Source organism: Aspergillus lucknowensis, assembly GCF_044049455.1.
Source record: "Aspergillus lucknowensis strain CBS 449.75 chromosome Unknown BJX67scaffold_56, whole genome shotgun sequence".
Lineage (NCBI taxonomy): Eukaryota > Fungi > Ascomycota > Eurotiomycetes > Eurotiales > Aspergillaceae > Aspergillus > Aspergillus lucknowensis.
In genome coordinates this window covers 135812-153243 of record NW_027263600.1, presented here as the reverse complement: position 1 = coordinate 153243, position 17432 = coordinate 135812, and the positions used below count along the sequence as shown (strand labels likewise).

Here is a 17432-nt window from a genome sequence, read left to right as displayed (position 1 = left end):
GAGTGCATATAACTTTTCTGGTGTTGTTGCGGACGTGCCTGAAACCCTAAGCCCTAATACGTCATGCAAAAACAACTTGATGAGAACACTTGACAGCACCAACCACGACGGCGTAAGATATCTACTCCAGAGCCAACTCGATAATAGAAAGAACGCTCCCGGCAGGCTGCACGACCTTCTTCACAACCAGCCGCTCATCGACGCAAGTGAAAATCCGCTCCCAGTCCTCCATCTGCCGCTCCTGACTATTAAACACCTGCAACATCGTCAAATCGCGCACACGCAGCAACCGCTCTCTCGACGTCGGCACAGACCCCGGCTCCGGAAGAACAGAGTCCATAATCAGGATCCGCGCCCCGTCGCGCTTCTTGCTCTCCCTCAGAGCCTCGACCAACCGCGACAGAATGCGCACGCAGTCATCAAAGCCCCAATCATGCAGGATCATCCGCAGGAGATAGACATCTGCGTCTCCTGCCATGGCGGGCTGGGGCTCGAAGAAATCGTGCCGTTGGTACGTGATGCGCGAGGCGAGGTCCGCATCTTCTTGCGACTGCGACTGGGACTCCAGGTATGCAGGGCCGCCGGCTACGACGTCCGGGAGGTCTTCGACGATGAATCTCAGCTCTGGGAATTTTCGGGCCAGTGCGATGGATGCGTGGCCCGTGGAGCCGCCGACCTAGATCAAACCAAGAAAACTCGAATCAGCGTGCGGATTGTATCCCTGCTTTTGTGTAAGGACTCACGTCGACGACGAGACCACGGCCGAGAGAGGTCCAGTCCCAGCACTCGACTAGCTGCTTGAGATGCGTGCCTTGGCTTGCCGTGACTGCACGCATGTAGCCCGCAAACTGGCGGTGTCTCTCCTCCTGCTGGCCGAGGTGCTTGAAGAACGGCAGATCCGTGTTAAAAGCAATGTTGTATGCGGTCTGCGTGGTATGTGCGCAATTTGTCTCGGTATTCGGCCACTTCCACTTCTCGTGGACTTCCGCCATCGCCAGTGCGGTGGGCGCGGAGATATCGCTGTTGAAGACGGCCCAGTCGTGGAAGCCAGAGTTGATCTGGAGCAGGGCCGACGTGGCGGAGTGGGAGACGTGGCCTGGCGGCGTCTCCACGAAGAGGCCGTTTGTCATGGCCATCTGGGTGATGCTTTTGAGGGCGTGCTCGGGGACTTTGGCCAGGGCAGCGAGGTCGGCGTAGGGGATGGAGCCTTCGAGCGGCACCAGGTGGAAGATTCGGAAGTGGCAGAGCCAGCGCAGGCAAGAGATGTAATGATACTACGCACGGTAAGCGGCCAGCCATACTTCTGCAAGAAGAGAAGAGAATACTTACGCCGGTCTGGAGATTGGCCAGGTACTCGCTGGGTCCTGCAGCCAGTTGGAAGATGCGCAGGGCATAGTCGAGGATGCGTTCCCGGACAGCCTGTGCGCCCTCAGAGGCATCGTCAGGGAGGACAACGGGGGGAGTGCTACGGTCGAAGGACGGTGCTGGGTGGCCTGTCGATTCGAGATAGTCAGTCAATCGGGTGACGTCCTTGACCAGAGACTGGACAAGCTGCTCCATCACGGGGGGTGCAGTGAGAGCCATCCTCGTTACGCTGTCGTCGGATGATCGTAGACTCAGACTGCTTGGTTATATTCATTGCTGCTCGCGCCTTTCGGCCAGCTCGGATTTCGACGGATTCCGATGCTTTCAGTGTTGCGCGAAACTAAGAATCAAAGCCGGAGAGAACATAGATCAATTCATGATATGTAATTCATCATTCGAGACCGTCCGCCCATCCTGTAAGGGCCAGATGTGCTGTGCCTTGTTCTTGGTTGAGCCTTCCAGCGCTCGGGTATCTGCCAGTGGAAGCGTGTCGTCGTCGTCACCTCCCAGAAGTCCCGTCGACCGGTCGATTTGCCCAAATACGAATGCGCCGGTCCGCGAGTGTCACCGTCTCAGCAGAGCCAACCCCATTGGGAGCAGGCTTGTGCTGCAGCGGATTGTAATCCGGCCTTGCCTGGAGCGACAACTTGACGGATGATCCTGTTGGTGTAGTCGCGGGCGGTTGCGCAGGTGCAGGACAAGCCCGCTCGTCCTGGTAGGCGATCATGAACGCCTTCATACTAGTCGATGGTAACTGTTTTGCGCCCCTTTGCAAGAACGGCTTTACCTATGGGATGCGGAAGTGGGCCACCTGGATGGAATTGACGGGGCCATGGCCCTTGCGCTGGATGGCGAGCGTCTCGCGCACGGAGCTGCGATGGCCGTCGTTAGACCTGCCAGCCCTGCGCCAACAATAACCACGGGCGTAACGGGATCGGAAGAGCGCACGACAAATCCGAATAATGTCTCAAAGGTTACAATCAAGCTGACAGCAGTCTGTGCCTTGAGCTGCTTATGTTCTCGGGAACTTCGGGGTCGTCGTCCAACCCCGGTTAGGGCTACACTCGGGGTCCGAGTCACTCCGAGCCCCAGCCAATATATCCCAGAACCATCTGGATCGGAACCGTAAAAACGAAATTAATTACGGATTCAGCGATCAATCATCGCCATGTCCCCCGCCGTCACCACCCCGCACTACCCCGTCGCAGTCGTTGGAGGCGGCATCGCCGGGCTGACGCTGGCCCTGGCCCTCGAAAGACAGGGCGTGGAGTACATCCTGTTTGAAGCGCGCGATTGCCTCTCCCCTGACGAAGGAGCCAGCATTGGACTGCTGCCCAACGGCCTGCGGATCCTGGACCAGCTCGGGCTGCTCGACGAGATCGAGAAACACACACTGCCGTTGCAGCGATGGCGGCATATGGATGAGGAAGGCGGGCTGCTTTGTGAGACGAGAGCGCTGGGGTATTATCCGTCTAAGTAAGCTTCTCCACGGCCCATTTGCGAGTGTTATTTTTTTTTTTTTTTGGAAATTTATAGGTTTCGACAGGCTAGGGTATGGGGGGATGTTCTTGCCCCGGCGCAAGGTCCTCGAGATCATGGAGACGAGCCTGAAAAACCGCGAGAAGACCGTGAGGACAAACTCTCGCGTTGTCTCGCTCGACGAGACCGACGAGTACGTCGCCATCAAGCTCAGCGATGGCTCGCGTGCCACGGCCGACCTTGTTATTGGCGCCGACGGCGTGCGCAGTTGCGTCCGCGATGCCATTGATCGGGCCCATCCCGGTCCAGATGTCCCTGCCCATGCAGATGACTGTATGGATGCTTTCCTAAACTTCCAGAGAACTGCAAGAAGAATTGATTGACGACTCTAGATATAAAAACCCGGTTCGCCGCCGTGTACGGCATCTCCCCACCCGTCCAGGGCATCGCCGAGGGCGAGGTCTTCTCCGTCTACCGGCCCGGCGCGACAATCCTCATCTTCACGGGCCTGGGCGCTACCATCTTCTGGTTTGTCCTTGAGGATCTAGGCCGCGAGTGCGGACTGTCGGCCACGCCGCGCTACACCCGAGAAGACGTGGACGCCGTCTGTCGCTCCGTGGCCCATCTTGCTATCACGCCCACTGTTTCCTTCGGCGACGTGTATGCGGCGAGATCGGTGGCTATGAAGGTTCCTCTGGAGGAGGGGACGGCTCCGACTTTTCATACAGATCGCATGGTGATTGCCGGCGATGCTGCACATAAAGTACGTAGGAAAAGGTATCCACCTGGAACCAAGATAGCGGCTAATTCTGCTCAGTCAACTCCCAATGCAGCTATGGGCGCCAATCAAGCTATCGAGTCCGCGGCAGTCTTGCTCAACGAGCTGCGTGGTGTTTGGAGCCAACCTCCTCCGTCTCAGCATGGAGCACTGAGGGCTGCCCTGGAGCGATATTCCTCACTCCGCAAGCCACGAACCCACGCAGTTGTGCAACGAGCGGGCATGGTCTGCCGGGCGCAGATGTGCCATACTAATGGCCCTGCTGCAGCGATTCGTGACGAGTTGCCCTCGCTGAGGGATTGGGACTGGCTGTTCCGGGGTTTCATGGGCTTTGCAGAGTCCCCCGTGTTGGAGGGGGTGCCTCTGTCGTCTAAGGGGTTGTTCTACCAGCAAGCAGTTGAGCAGTTTCAGAAACGGGTTCGGGCAAGACAGACTGGCGGAGAAGATATCTCGATTGCGGCTCTGATGGGGATGGAGGCCGAGTGACCTTGAATTGTGTATGAAATTAAATAACCTGCGGCTTTTGAATATTTTATTAAATCAAGTAAGCAGCGTGCAGAGACTTTGGAGAATAAAGCATAGCTAACATCATGTATTCGACATAGATCAAGTTGTATCTCGCGACAATCTCGAGCCTTGTTCAATTACTGGCCACGATGGGAGACTCCTTACATTCGTCTTGGTCAAGACAAGCAGCACCAGGGCTGATGGATGAATTTGCCTGCTACTTGATATAAACCTCTTCTTCTATTTGTCCGGTACAAAAAACTATAGGGTATAGAAAACAGGGCTTCCCTAGCTGTACTCAACGACATGCTACTAGGTTAGTAATATAATAAGTAATTATATATAAATTTCCATTATTATATAGCTATCTTTACCTAGTTTTTTTAACTTGTTAGGTTTAGCACCTATACTACTTTTCCTTTAGTCCTTTATCTAAATACTTTAAAGCCCTTTAAAATTTACCTAGCTATCCTAAACACTAAGACTACAAATATAGCCTTTCTTGCTATCTTCTATTAATAGGTCTCCCAACTTCTATATTTCTTTTAAACCTGCTATATCTACCTGCTATAGTTAAGTAGTAAATCATTTATAAAGGTGATTAAGTCTAAGGGGCCTCTATCCTCGCGGAGAGTTTGAGTATTTATATAATTAGTAATCCTGGAGCCACCGTTGGGATTTCTGACTGCGGTGAAACTTACTTTGAATTATATAGTCCCACTTCCGACCTTGTGCCCCGCATTCGCTTTAGACGAGGGTAAATTGTTCTATGATTAATGGTTGATGAATACTTAGTCATATGCAACGTTATCTGACTGAGCTCGGGACTAATCGTGGGTTTGTTCGAATTGGCCAGGTCCAATTCGAGGTAAAAACCTCGTCTTCTCGGATAGGGCTTAGCGCTTCTACTTCTCCCCGGATCCGTGCTGGAGAAAAGTCAATTGCGAGAATAATATTCGGTTGACTGCAAGCCCCCTGGACCGTTCCACCTAATTCAAACCGTTGAATAGTTGTACAGACACAGCGATTGGATTGTCGTACTCGCTACAAGGACGGAATGGGTGCGCTACGATGTTAGGTATATGATTCACCCACCCGGCCAGTATATTTGATGTTGATTGCTGAACGGAAGAGCTCAGGGATTTCCATCGGTTTGTTCTTATTTGGAGGCGAGTGTTTGTGTTTCTGACGATACTTGAGGTCGAATTGTGGCTCCATTTCCTGGTTATCATGATAGTAGAGCGATAGATGAGGAGACCGTGGGTCTTCGTAGCGGTAGGCACCGCCTTCCAGACGCTGTAGTTGGTGACAGGCATTCTGATCGTGCAAGATATGAAGATAGAAGAGAATTCCCAAATTTTAGTTAATCTATAGGATTCATCTCATATGATGCAATGTAAGGGTTCAAAAGACGACGATGAGCTTCTATAGGTGAGAACAGCAGAGGGCATTCAGGCAAAGGACTTGAAGATGACTGTCATTGGACACCTAAATTTATACATCATTTTTTATTACATTCTGTGCCAATGCAATTAATTGGGTTTTTGTGTGGGGTGATGTTGGTCACTGTACAGTAGCCTCCATCGGAGAGAATTATCTCACCAAAGAAGCATCAAGACTCCTTGACGACCTGCTGCCTTTTAAAAAGGATTTCAATATCTCCAACGCGGCAACCTGGGCCAATGAACACAAGAGAAGATATCTTAAGACCAGACCCTGGCGCTACGTTGGCATGTAACCTCGTGACTGTGAAACAAATAGTGCTGACTCAGGATACCAATTCAGATATAGTTAACTAGATGATTCATCAATAATACAACATATTACTCATGGACTGTCCAAAAGAGGACTGCATTATCTCTGCTATGGAAGTTATGGAAGCTATGGTTTAGCTTTCTCCCGCCCCATCAGGCCATTTACCACATCTTGTTATAGACAAGCCAAGTGAGCCAATACAGCTTCAACCAGGCAGAAGCTGTGCTATTCCTAGTTCACTTCTTTGGCAACCTGCACATGCCTTTACATGTGGAAGGTATTGGCAGGGGTTGAAATGACATTAATGTTTGTTTTGGCGGTCGCAAGGATAACCTGCATAGTATTTAGGTTGGGACACAAATATACCGCATAGAGTAAACAGGATCAAACACTCCCTAAACCACAATGCTGCGAAATGGCTTCCCTTAAATGGGCCAAAGATTTGATTCAAAAGAACCAGCATCGACTGGCAACAGTCATTGAATGAAATGATGTGACACTGTCCTAGAGATGTTTCAAGCAGTAGGACATGGCCATCACAACAAACGCGCCACAAGCTGACCCTAGGGAGGGTCATACTTACCCGTTGCTCAGGTTAAAGCAGAGCCAGCTCTCTTCGCAGGTTGGGTGACATCAGTGCTGTCAACATCAGCTATTGGATCCATTGACACTAAGGGAGAGATTCTTATGTTGGCAGTATCAAGGGAGACTCCCGGCGAATTTTCCCGTACATACGTAGCTGCTCCATGTGCTTATCAGGCCATCCATACCTACAGACGGCATATGATTGGTAGCTTCGTAACCCTTCATTTGATTGAGAGGAACGGCCACCTCATATTTTGCATTGTTGAAGGAACGCATGCGTATCTGTTGGATCCGCACATGCAGGTTTTAAAGGTCCGCTCTCCCTCTTCTATCCTTCCTCCTCACTCACCACCTCGCCTCTCGTCATCTTCTTTTCTGAATATCCGCACCACTAGAAACTATGGCCGAAATCCAGATTCGGGAAGGCAAAGCGCCTTTCAAGGTCTCATCAGTCGACGAACCTTGCTTTACATACTATAAGATTGTCGGTGACCTCTCCAGTGGCACTACTCCAGTCATTGTGGTTCATGGCGGACCTGGCGCTGGACATGAGTATCTCTTAACGTTCGCTGACCTTTGGCGAGACTATGGCCTCCCGGTTGTCTTCTACGACCAGATAGGCTGCGCCTCCTCTACGCATCTCCCGCAAAAGGCCGGTGACCGGTCTTTCTGGCAGGAACAGCTGTTTCAGGACGAGCTGGACAACCTGGTGGACCACCTCGAGCTGCGCCGCGGCTTTCACCTTCTCGGTCAAAGCTGGGGAGGCATGCTGGGCTCGGCCTTTGCCGCCCGCCGGCCCCCAGGCCTCCGGAGGCTGGTCCTCGCGAGCGCACTTGCAAGCAAAGAGCTCGCCAGCCGCGGCACGCACCTACTAAGAGACCAGATGCCGCTAAATATGCGGCAAGCGCTTAACGAGGCCGAGCAAAAGGGCGACTACGATAGTCTTGCATATAAGGATGCTCTTGACTTCTTTTATAGGAAGCATGTGTGTCGTACCGATCCGTTCCCATCAGCAGAGCTGCTGCCAGCTTTAAAGAACTTAAGCGAGGATACAACAGTGTACCGCACAATGTACGTTGCGTTTCTCATTTCTTTGCACCTTTTGTGTTGAATGCATAAAAATGGGTGATTAAGGTGTATATCGTGAAAGGGGGAAATTTGAGGCTTAATAGCGTGTGGAGGTCAGCATAAGTGATACTCGGGGACACATTATTTTGCCTTGTTTTCTCAAGTTTCCCGCTTCCTCCTATACGTCTCGAGAAAACGTCCCTTCTTGTCAACTGTATCGCCTTGGTTTTATTGCTAATTCATCTAGGAACGGCCCTTCGCCTCTCACAGCAGACGGTTCGTTGAATGAATGGACTGTTATCTCCCGTCTCCCCGAAATCACCGCTCCAACTCTCGTCTATAATGGCGAATACGACACTTCGCATGACCTCGCCCAAGTCCCATTTTTTGAGCTCATCCCGCGGGTTCGCTGGATCATATTTCCAGGTGGCGGCCACATGTGCCATCTGGAGGGCGGAGGGCTGCGGGAGAGGATTTTGAAAGTCGTTGGCGAGTTTTTGGCGCAGAAAGAAACCGCCGACAACATGCAATGAATTTATTTAAGGATATGTGCAATGAAGCGCCCCTGATCTAAAGCTCTTTGTACATATACAGCCTGAAGAGCCTGGAAGCAATGAGAGTTGACCAGGAGTAATATCCACGTGTCTCGTCGTGATCACGGCACTGGGGTGATTCTGCCAGACGTCACACTTTCTAGCTCGGCCTCAACTCCGATTTCAGGACGGCGACGGATGTGAATAGCGAGCTGGCCTGCCAGGTGCTAGCATCAAGTTGGGACTGTCATAGAGTCGAAGGAAAGAATAAAGCGAGGAAAGCAAGGGAAACAAAAGAAATGAAATGAATAAACGATGTTGTCAAAGTCGTCCTGTTGCCCTGCAATGCGCATCGGAGAGAGACAGAAGTACAACAGAAGAAACAAGATTAGTGGGAATCGAGACGAGTGCATAGGTATATAATATATTATATTACTTCCCAGGAGTTGAACTGCCGCCTTTGGAACGAGAAGGCCCATGTTCATACTGCGTCCGGCGTAGCTAACACCTCGCGAAATCGGGACTAGATGGCTGGATGGCTGGATTCATCCTCTCCCAATTCCCCAATCACTCAGGAAGGCCAAGAGTTGATCCTGGCACTTTCTCTTTAATCTATTATTTTATATTATCTATCAAGCTGCAGAGCCCTGATGCTTGATCCTCTTTATAGCTATAAAGAACTATACCCCTTCTATATATAATACTAGCTGAGTTATTATTCTTAATAAATATTTTCTATATTTTTTCTTAGGGCTAATCTTTTCTATTATTATGTTAGATTTAGGGTCCGCTGATCAATCCGTAGGGTGTAACCTAAGGATATTCTTGACAGGATGAAGAGAATATAGATTGTTAAGGTCAAATAAAGTATAGAAAGAGGCAGATAACTAAAATGTGATTGGTAAACAATAGGTGTATTATCAATCTAGTAATTAGACTTGTTCAACCCAACCCGTGAAACCCGCCCCAACCCGCCAAGAAATGGGTTGGGTTGCTGATTTTAATAATCCAATAGGTTTTGGGTTATGCATGGGTAACCTATTGGATTATGGATAATCTAATAGGTTGCCAAGCCATGCCAAGAAATAAATTACTATATTATATTTACTTATATATATTAAATATAAATAAATTACTATATTAAATATAGTAATTTATTTTAATATATAGATTAGGTAGTAATCTACATACATGGGTTTTATGGGTTTTATGGGTTGGGTTAGTGGGTTTTTTAGTAACCCTGGGCGGGTTTCCAAACCCCATAACCCAACCCAGAACCCACCAGTTCATCTTCAAAGGCCATGGGTCAACCCAAAACCCGCGGGTTAACAAGTCTACTAGTAATAACAGACAGAGAATAAAACTTCTAGGTACAGGTAATGACAGTCCTTATATATCCATTCCTATAGTATCTCCGAGTACTGCACGATACCCACATCAGAGTGCCCGCTCTATTGGATCAGATTGTATCAGATTACCCAATACTATTATAGTCCAGATTAGTCCTAGCGTCATATCGCCCGATATGACCGGGTCAGCACATCTTTTATCCCCTCGTGCTGCGGCACAGCAGATCCATAGGCTGTCAATGTCCGATTCTCTGACAGTAAGCTCCACCATATATTTGCAGTTGTATGTTTTTGCTTTTTAGTTTTAAAGACCACAGATTGAACAGCAGGTTATTTTGGTCTTCCAGCTTGAAAATATCTTCTCGTTGTCTCGCTGTTGGGCTCAAAGCTGAGCAGGGTAGAGGTGTGGCTCTATCGCCACGGGCGGGATTTGTGGTTAAGTAAAACTCCTAAATTTCCATCCTGTCATGATGAAGGTGGAGAAAAAAGCAAACCATAGGCCGAATAGGAGAAAGGCCCAAATCAGGGTTACCATAAGCTGATAGGTTATCATCAATTCGGAATCACTGTTGGGTGAATAATTATAGAGTCGTACAAGTTCGTATTATTACCTACAATAGGAATAAGAAGAAGTATAGGAATAACTTAGCAGCCACGAGGTTACTAGAGCCGGAAGATTGATTCCCCTTCTATTCAGTTCAGATTCAATTCGTCTCAATAGAGTCAAAGACGAGATGAAATTCAATGGCGCAAACGAGTCCTGTTACCAACACCACAGTCACCAGGGACCTGAATCCTGGCCAGCTCAGCCCATGAATCATACATGGAGCTCGTAGCATTCGCATCCAACTCCGCATTCCAAATACTCTGCCCCTCATGCTGCATAAGTGACATATCATCAGGGCAAGCGCCGTCGGTCGGATTTTCCTCGGCCTGTGCCCATCCCAGTAGCAGCCGGCTAGCACTCGTCGAAGCATTGCCCGCCGTGCCATCCTGTTCCCAGGAAAAGCAACCCTGGCAGCGGAAGAGCACCGTAAACCCAGTTGGGTCAACACTCCATGAGATCTGAGTGAGCTTGGCATCTCCCGTGTACACATCCGGCATCGCGTAATCGGAAGCGATGCGGAAAGAGGTCAGGACGTTATCGCCCTGTGGGTAGGCCACGAGGAGCAGGGAGTCTAGCATGGATCCGCCGAGGGAGATTCCACACCATCCGCTGCCATCGCCGTTGGCGGAGTTGCATGACTGTTGGGGATCCGTTAGAGTTATTCAAATGCTTTTCGAAGCTGGAGATATGATATACCAAGTAACCGATGAACTCAGTTGCATCTGTGTCGAGAGCATCCTCGGGGAGTGCCACGCCGAAGGTGAGACCCGCGGAAAGGGAGCTTTCAGCTACTGTCCACGCGTCGAATTGAATGCCAGTGTTGGGCTCCGTGAAAGAGGCTGGTTTGCTAGATTGTGCTAAAGATACCTGTAGGCCTGTCAGGGTAAGTTTATGTCTGTCGAAAATAAACAGAATAAGAAACATACAGGCATAACCTGCAACCAGAGCAGCTACTTGGCGGGTGAAGAACTTCATGTTTGGTCGCAAAGGTAACTGTCCCACCGACCTGAAGTTGGAGTCGAATTTGTGACTGATTGAGAATCAAAAACACAAGAAACCAGGATGCAATGGACTTGGGAGCAGTTTAAATGTCAGGCCTTGACTGATTGATCCCCTGAATGTCGGAAGTTGATGAATCACTGACAAGGAAGAGAGGAATATCAACAGAAAAGTCCGCCATCGAGCGATCAAGCTGCCGAACGATCGGCATCGCACTCCAAGAACTTTGATTCAAAGCACTTTCGTTGACAAATACCAGGGACGCGATTGAACAGAGCTTGTAGATCACAACTGGCACTCCCGACGGAGAGGATTGCGGGGATGGGACAACTCGCCCATAGCGTCACGGAGATTGAAAAGATTGGCAGGTCATTGGAAACGCGGCCTGATATCATCGTTCACGGTGCCTGGGCCGTTGTTTCAGGTCGGAAATTCGGCGGCGTCGGAGGCCAATTGACGTTAGCGATCGGCTGGCAATCATTCCAAGGTTGTACTTCGGATGGCTGAATGTGCGCTTTTGCGTCATGAACATCGCAACCCTCAGCGCAAGGTTGGGAAATGGTGATGATCAGGATGCTGCTTCTCCATCGAGCTCCGCATAATCACACAGGCAAGAGTAATAAATCCGTGTCCTGAAAGAAGCCTAATCCCGTTTCCAATCAGGTATTGATCCGCGCAAAAGTTGGTAGCGAAGGATGATGCAGGAAGGAGCTTGAGTCTCAAATATGGTGCATGATTCAGGATTCCCATTGTCGGAGTTGGAAGCAGACTGATACAAAGCTGTCTCATCATGGATCCTGACCATGATCTTTGTCAGAGACTCATGGAGAAAACACCAAGCACCCGGGAGAAGTGGATATGAGTATTTCAGGGAGCAGCAGAAGATATTCTATGTGGAAGGCTCAATCGACAGGAAATCTTCCAACTACAGCCAAAGATTTCAATATCGCCCTCACGCTCCGAGAGGTGGTCGCCCAGACCCAATAAATCACATATGGCTTAGTGATGAGAAATATCGACCCTACGGATTCTGGAAGTACTTGCAATTGTCGACCGTTTTTGACATCTCATTCTCGTCAGTGGGCCAGGAAAGCCGTTGTATGGCTTGGCTGCGATTATCCGAAAGGAATCTGACGGGTTTACGTACCCGTGGACCTCGCACAGGCAGTGTGTATACAAAGGAGCCGATATTGTAGTGGCTAGAATTCACGCGGGAATGGACGAATAACAGATCTTGATTACCTTATCCACGTCCATTCGATAAGCACCTTATTCTTGCTTTCTTTGCCAAATGATGATATTATAATTATATTAACATATGTCCGCTACGGCCAGTATTTGAAGGGAAAGCAGAACGATCTATTAGAAGGTCTAAAACAGACATATGAAGGTGCTTGATGATGAGAAAAAGGTAAGAATCTATCACAGGGAGGAACGCCATATTTAAATTCCTCCGCATAAAGAAATATGCAAATCTCCACTGTATCTTCTAGATCCTGATGTTCCTTTGGCGACATTTTCTTCTGCAGATTCCATGCAGATTCTCTTTATCGATCCGGCCTTCATACAAACGGCCAATTGGCACGATGATTCTTCCAGGATACCGCTGCGGGCTGACAATATACAAGTGTGACTAGATATCTGCAAGCCATATCCCTGTGAGCCAACAGCAGGATTGAAATCAAGATATAAGCAGTACATTGTGGCACTCTTCCCCAAGTTTCCACTGCGAGAGTGGCAAATTCTGGGCATTTAAGGAGGGTAATATACTGAGCAAATGCACTGATTATGGCCAGGAAAAAAAGTTTTCAGAAGTTGGCTGTGTTATGCAGGGAGGTGAAGATCTCCAGGAAGAGGCTATGTGACAACGAATGGTGTGAAATATAGGTCATGGAAATAGAGCTCTGGGACAGAAAGGCTGCCAAATAACATCGGAAACCAGAGGAAACATGGGAATCGTCTCCGGACTCAGTGCTCTCAAGTAGTGTTCCGGCCTAAGGGGTCAAGCTTGGTGGTACATCCATTGAGGAGCATGGTTTCATCACAGTCCGGATACCCCATACTACACGATGCCTCACAGAGGCGTGGTGAGAAGAAGGGAGCGCGAGAAAGGGAAAGGGAGAGGAGGACTTTATAGTAGATTATCATGTGACGCCGGAGAAAACACTGTTATTCTGGCTTCGCTAGGAGATAGGGCCTCCTCTCGGAGATATCCTGGGGGGTTGACGCCTAAGGCAGAGAGTTCGTGCTGAGGGTATTCGAATTATTTACACAAAGCCCGCCCATGCTCAACAGTAACACATTCCACAATCCCGATTTGAAACCAAAAAAAAAAAAAAACGCCCGACTGCCAAAATAAGACTCGCGAAAGGACATCCCAAAGTCATAATCAACTCATCAGGCATCAAATCGTGTCATCATATAACGGGAATCGAACTGTCATCGCTTGCTTCTAAACAAGCGTCCGCCATCTTATCAATCGCATTCCCCCTCTGCTCAACCGTAATCCATCCGCGCTCAACAAGCCTTTTCAACGCATCCCCGACCCAATTCTGGCAATTCCAGTCCAGGTCAAGCCGGCCGTTGCGGATCGGAGTCCGGGACACCGTCTGGCATATTGAGTCCTCCCCGATCGACGTCGGGATTTCTGTGACGGGGACGACTTTGGCGAGGTCGCCTAGATATGAGGGGTCAATGTTTATGTTGTGTGCGAAGCGGAAGAGGCCTGGACACCCGATTATGTGCATGATGCTGCGTGCTGATGAGGCGAAGTGGAAGTAGAGGGCTGTGTGGCGGTATTCGGTGTAGTCAAGAGGTTCGCCTTTATATATGAGAATGAAGATTTTTTGAGTCATTTTGATTTCATGGAGGAGGGTAGGTCGTGTTGCAATGAAGGTCTGGACCGTGGCCAGACCGGAGGTTGTTGATTTAAAGATCGACGAGAGGAGCTCTCAGTCCGCGATGCGGGGATTGTGTCCATCGCACACCTGAGGCCAAACCCGCTCACACAGCTATGCCATGACGTCACCGATATCATTTGGTGAAAAGATCACAGAGCTGAACAATTCAATTGTTCTACGGAATACAGTTTAATATTTCAATCTCGACGCCTCCTTGTCAATCAAACCATCATCGTCATACACATACCGTGTTTCGCGATCCTGCCTACGTCAGTGACGATCTTTCAGACGAATGTGTATAACTTACCCAATATTTATTGAATCCAACCCCCTCACAAACATCAGAGTATCCAAGTATCATCGGCGGCGGCACCCCATCCACTATACTCCGCTTGAGCCCTTCCAATGCCTCCCGAATACTCTTCAACTTTGCGGCGACCAACGTCCAGGGATACGCGACCGCAGCATATCCCAACTGGGCCAGATCCTTGGCGGAGAGGTTCTCCGTCATGCCACCTTCAATGATATTCGCCAGCATAGGGATCTTCAGTTCCTTTACGCAGCGTTGCATCGCATCACGGTCAGGCAAAGCTTCCACAAACACCGCATCAGCCCCGATCCTCTTAAATTCATGCGCCCGTGCCATGGCCTCGTCCCATCCCTGTATCAATGCGTCCGTCCGCGCAAGAATGAAAATGTCTCGCCCCTCGTCTCGAGCGTCACAGGCCGCCTGGATTCGAGCGTATGCCTCGCCTCGGGATACAACCGACTTCCCTTTCGTATGTCCGCATCCTATTCAGGACACATATCCACGTTAGTCCCAATGTCATTCCCTGTAGGAAACACCGAAAGAAAAAGTAACCCACTCTTCGGCCACGTCTGGTCTTCAATCATAACCCCTGCCGCCCCCGCAGCCGCGAACGCCTCAACCGTTCTCTTCACATTCATCGGGCTCCCATACCCCGTATCTCCATCAACCATAACGGGAAGCGAAGTCACCCTTACTGTCTCCTGGATTTTGTCACACATCTCTGCCATCGCTATATATCCCGTATCTGGGAGGCCGTGGGAACTCGAAACCGCAAACCCTGAGAGAAAGAGCATAGGGAACCCGGCTTCCTCAATAAGGCACGAGGACAAGCCATCGTAGCTGCACGGAAAGGCAAGTATTTTGGTCGGGTCATTGTAGGCCTCGAGCATCATGGTGCGGAGGCGGGAGGTTTGCGGTGAGGGGATCCGACCCCGCGTGTTGGGGGGTGACGTCATGCCGGGGGACGGCGTAAAGTGGAAGGGGAATGGCGTTCCGGCGGCAGCGCTCATTATTCTGGCTTGGGGGGGTTGGAGCCAAGGACAGAGGCTTGAGTTTTGTCTCTCTGTGTGGACGCGGAGATGAAGATGAAGTTTGGCGGGATGTTGGGTGTTGATGGGTCCAATGGGGCAGCTCCGCAGATCTTGTTGCAGGTCAAGTCATCACAGCCGTTAGAAACAATCGGATGCCGTCGATATGCCCCTGCAGCGTGGAGGCTTAGGAGTCAACACAACATACAGAAGGAACAAGAACAATCTTGGGAAGCCTACTATGGGAGTTCAACTGCGGGACATGGGTCCTACGCTGGCTGGGTAGCGGATTACGGGGTAGGTGTTCGGGTTTTGTTGATTTGATAGAGTTGTCCGCGAGGTAAACAGCATATTGCGATGCTATTTTAGGAAGTCTATGATGGAATCTTTTGCAACATTTTCTGTCAACGGTGCAATTTTCCGTCTAAGTTTTCGGTCAATATACCTCCTGAACCTTATCAACGCTGGAAATTTCAGCTCTCGAGTCTCACATCAAGCCTCCTACCCGTAAGTCATGCAAATACCTTCCCAGGTGCCCTTCGCCTCCGTCTCAGTCATCATGCCTGATTTCAAAATCGTCTCTCTCGCCTTGTCCATAGTGTTTGCCGTGGTAGGCATCGCACTTCGCTTTCTTCCCGTTAAAGCAAGCTTTCGATGGATTTCTGAGGGCCGTTTGTGTTCGTCAAAGTCGCTTCCAGATCTAGAGAACGGCCATGGTCCTCTCGAGTCTCAGGACGACCCCAACGCGCGACAAACCTCGCGTGAGGTATATCGCATCTCCATCTCGTTGAGAGTCTTCCACCTGTACTTTCGCCGTACCCACACCAATACCCCACTCACGCCTGCGCCTACGCCTGCGCCAACACTCGAATCCGAGCCGACGCATTCTCCGGTTCCTTGACTGTGGTCCGCGAATATGGAGTAATGTTTCAGATGGCCTGCATGGATTCGTGTCAAAAGGCGGGGCATTCAACGTGCTCGATGAAACGGTTTAGCGGGAGATCGGACTCTGCAGGATTGATGTGAGAAGCCAACCCAGACGGGCAACCTTGGCGCTATATGCACGACAGCATGCAGAATTTGCTCCGGTAGCAAACAGTTACCCGACTCAGAGTATAGTTAAGCTTTTATTTTGCATGTTCTTTCGAATTCGCCTGTTCAACCGTCAATCTGTGGGCAAAGTCTCGAGCTGGAAGCCATGCTCATCCTCGCAAGATAGGCGGATATGTGTTTCCAGCCATTATGTATGCCCTTTGATACCCTCCTGAGTCGCAAGATGTCCCAGACTACCCAGCCAAATCCAGTCAGGAACCGGGGAGAATTCCACACTCTCTCGGTATCGTTCCTGTTGAAATGGTTCCAGCCAAGCTCATCAGAGAAGGCGCTTGCCTCGGATTTCTCGCGGATCTGAACCCAACTCGCATCTCGACAGCTTGGCAGTCATTTTCGATCTCTAAAATGGATCTCTGCTGTCGGGTCAGGGGCATTCTCGGGCATGTCTGGGTTGGACCCGTGATAATCATGTTCCGTGTCCGAGGAAAAGACAGGGGTTGGAAGACGGCGTACGAGGTCCTCGTTGATCGGTCGGATCCATTGGAGGTAGAGCGAGTGGTGAGGAAGGAGGCAAGAAACCAGCAGGCAACGTTCTATAACAAGAATCTGCGGGTGCTCACCCTAGCACAGTGTTTTGAGGCGGCCATTGAGGACAACACCAATAGGATCTTTATGCACTTTGGGGAAGAGCTTGTGAGGGACAAAGACGGACTCCCCCTCCTCAGAATCTGTCCGTACAATTACCCTGCATTTCTCTCAACCTTCTCAGAGCAATGAGGTCCATCCCAGATAGTTTGTCCCCAAATGCCCACTAAAATTCCTGGCTTTTAGCATCTGGGATAGCCTTCAAGCAATTTTTACCTACTATAAAAGCTAGGATATAAAATCTTAGTAAACAAGGCTATGCAGGAGCCCTAATATATATATTATCTTCTTAAAAGTAATACATGCTATTATAGTATAGACTAGTTAGGTTTACTATCTCCCTTTTTACTATATCTCCAAGGGTATGGTCCTACCTAGTAATTCTTCTATAAGATAGCTTGCCCTAAGTCTTGCTAGAATATAATAGAAATAGACTATTAGCTAATAATTATATAAAAAATACAATCTCTA

General features: G+C 49.6%; 6 protein-coding genes across 6 annotated transcripts; 2 read left to right on the top strand and 4 right to left on the bottom strand.

Annotated features, from left to right (window-relative positions):
* Positions 1 to 121: 121 nt before the first annotated feature.
* BJX67DRAFT_385002 (O-methyltransferase-domain-containing protein) lies at positions 122 to 1584 on the bottom strand (the record flags this gene model as incomplete). Its single annotated transcript, XM_071033774.1, has 3 exons — positions 122 to 676; positions 744 to 1274; positions 1330 to 1584. The coding sequence occupies 3 exons, from the start codon at positions 1582 to 1584 to the stop codon at positions 122 to 124; spliced, it is 1341 nt and encodes a 446-aa protein (XP_070882125.1).
* Positions 1585 to 2533: 949 nt separating this feature from the next.
* Positions 2534 to 4108, top strand: BJX67DRAFT_374804 (FAD-dependent oxidoreductase; the record flags this gene model as incomplete). The annotated part of the gene is made up of 4 exons (XM_071031601.1): positions 2534 to 2841; positions 2912 to 3177; positions 3237 to 3607; positions 3662 to 4108. 4 exons carry the CDS (start codon positions 2534 to 2536, stop codon positions 4106 to 4108), a joined length of 1392 nt encoding a protein of 463 aa, XP_070882124.1.
* A 2645-nt stretch (positions 4109 to 6753) lies between these two features.
* Positions 6754 to 8149, top strand: BJX67DRAFT_390804 (proline-specific peptidase). Its single transcript, XM_071034686.1, has 2 exons — positions 6754 to 7540; positions 7785 to 8149. Exons 1-2 carry the CDS (start codon positions 6870 to 6872, stop codon positions 8068 to 8070), a joined length of 957 nt encoding a protein of 318 aa, XP_070882123.1. The 5' UTR covers positions 6754 to 6869; the 3' UTR covers positions 8071 to 8149.
* An 81-nt stretch (positions 8150 to 8230) lies between these two features.
* Positions 8231 to 8488, bottom strand: BJX67DRAFT_364563 (uncharacterized protein). The gene has a single exon (XM_071030203.1). It carries the CDS (start codon positions 8481 to 8483, stop codon positions 8304 to 8306), a length of 180 nt encoding a protein of 59 aa, XP_070882122.1. The 5' UTR covers positions 8484 to 8488; the 3' UTR covers positions 8231 to 8303.
* A 1672-nt stretch (positions 8489 to 10160) lies between these two features.
* On the bottom strand, positions 10161 to 11001 carry BJX67DRAFT_390801 (uncharacterized protein; the record flags this gene model as incomplete). Its single annotated transcript, XM_071034685.1, has 3 exons — positions 10161 to 10664; positions 10723 to 10901; positions 10953 to 11001. 3 exons carry the CDS (start codon positions 10999 to 11001, stop codon positions 10161 to 10163), a joined length of 732 nt encoding a protein of 243 aa, XP_070882121.1.
* A 2441-nt stretch (positions 11002 to 13442) lies between these two features.
* On the bottom strand, positions 13443 to 15682 carry BJX67DRAFT_390799 (Pyruvate/Phosphoenolpyruvate kinase-like domain-containing protein; the record flags this gene model as incomplete). The annotated part of the gene is made up of 4 exons (XM_071034684.1): positions 14792 to 15682; positions 14233 to 14717; positions 14033 to 14036; positions 13443 to 13846 (listed from the first exon to the last, which is right to left on the bottom strand). Exons 1-4 carry the CDS (start codon positions 15243 to 15245, stop codon positions 13443 to 13445), a joined length of 1347 nt encoding a protein of 448 aa, XP_070882120.1. The 5' UTR covers positions 15246 to 15682.
* Positions 15683 to 17432: the final 1750 nt, after the last annotated feature.

Coding starts and splice junctions, on each gene's coding strand:
- BJX67DRAFT_390804 (XM_071034686.1), top strand. CDS start 6,870: ATGGCCGAAATCCAGATTCGGGAAGGCAAAGCGCCTTTCAAGGTCTCA. Junction 7,541..7,784: donor ACAACAGTGTACCGCACAAT/GTACGTTGCGTT, acceptor TAATTCATCTAG/GAACGGCCCTTCGCCTCTCA.
- BJX67DRAFT_364563 (XM_071030203.1), bottom strand. CDS start 8,483: ATGCACTCGTCTCGATTCCCACTAATCTTGTTTCTTCTGTTGTACTTC.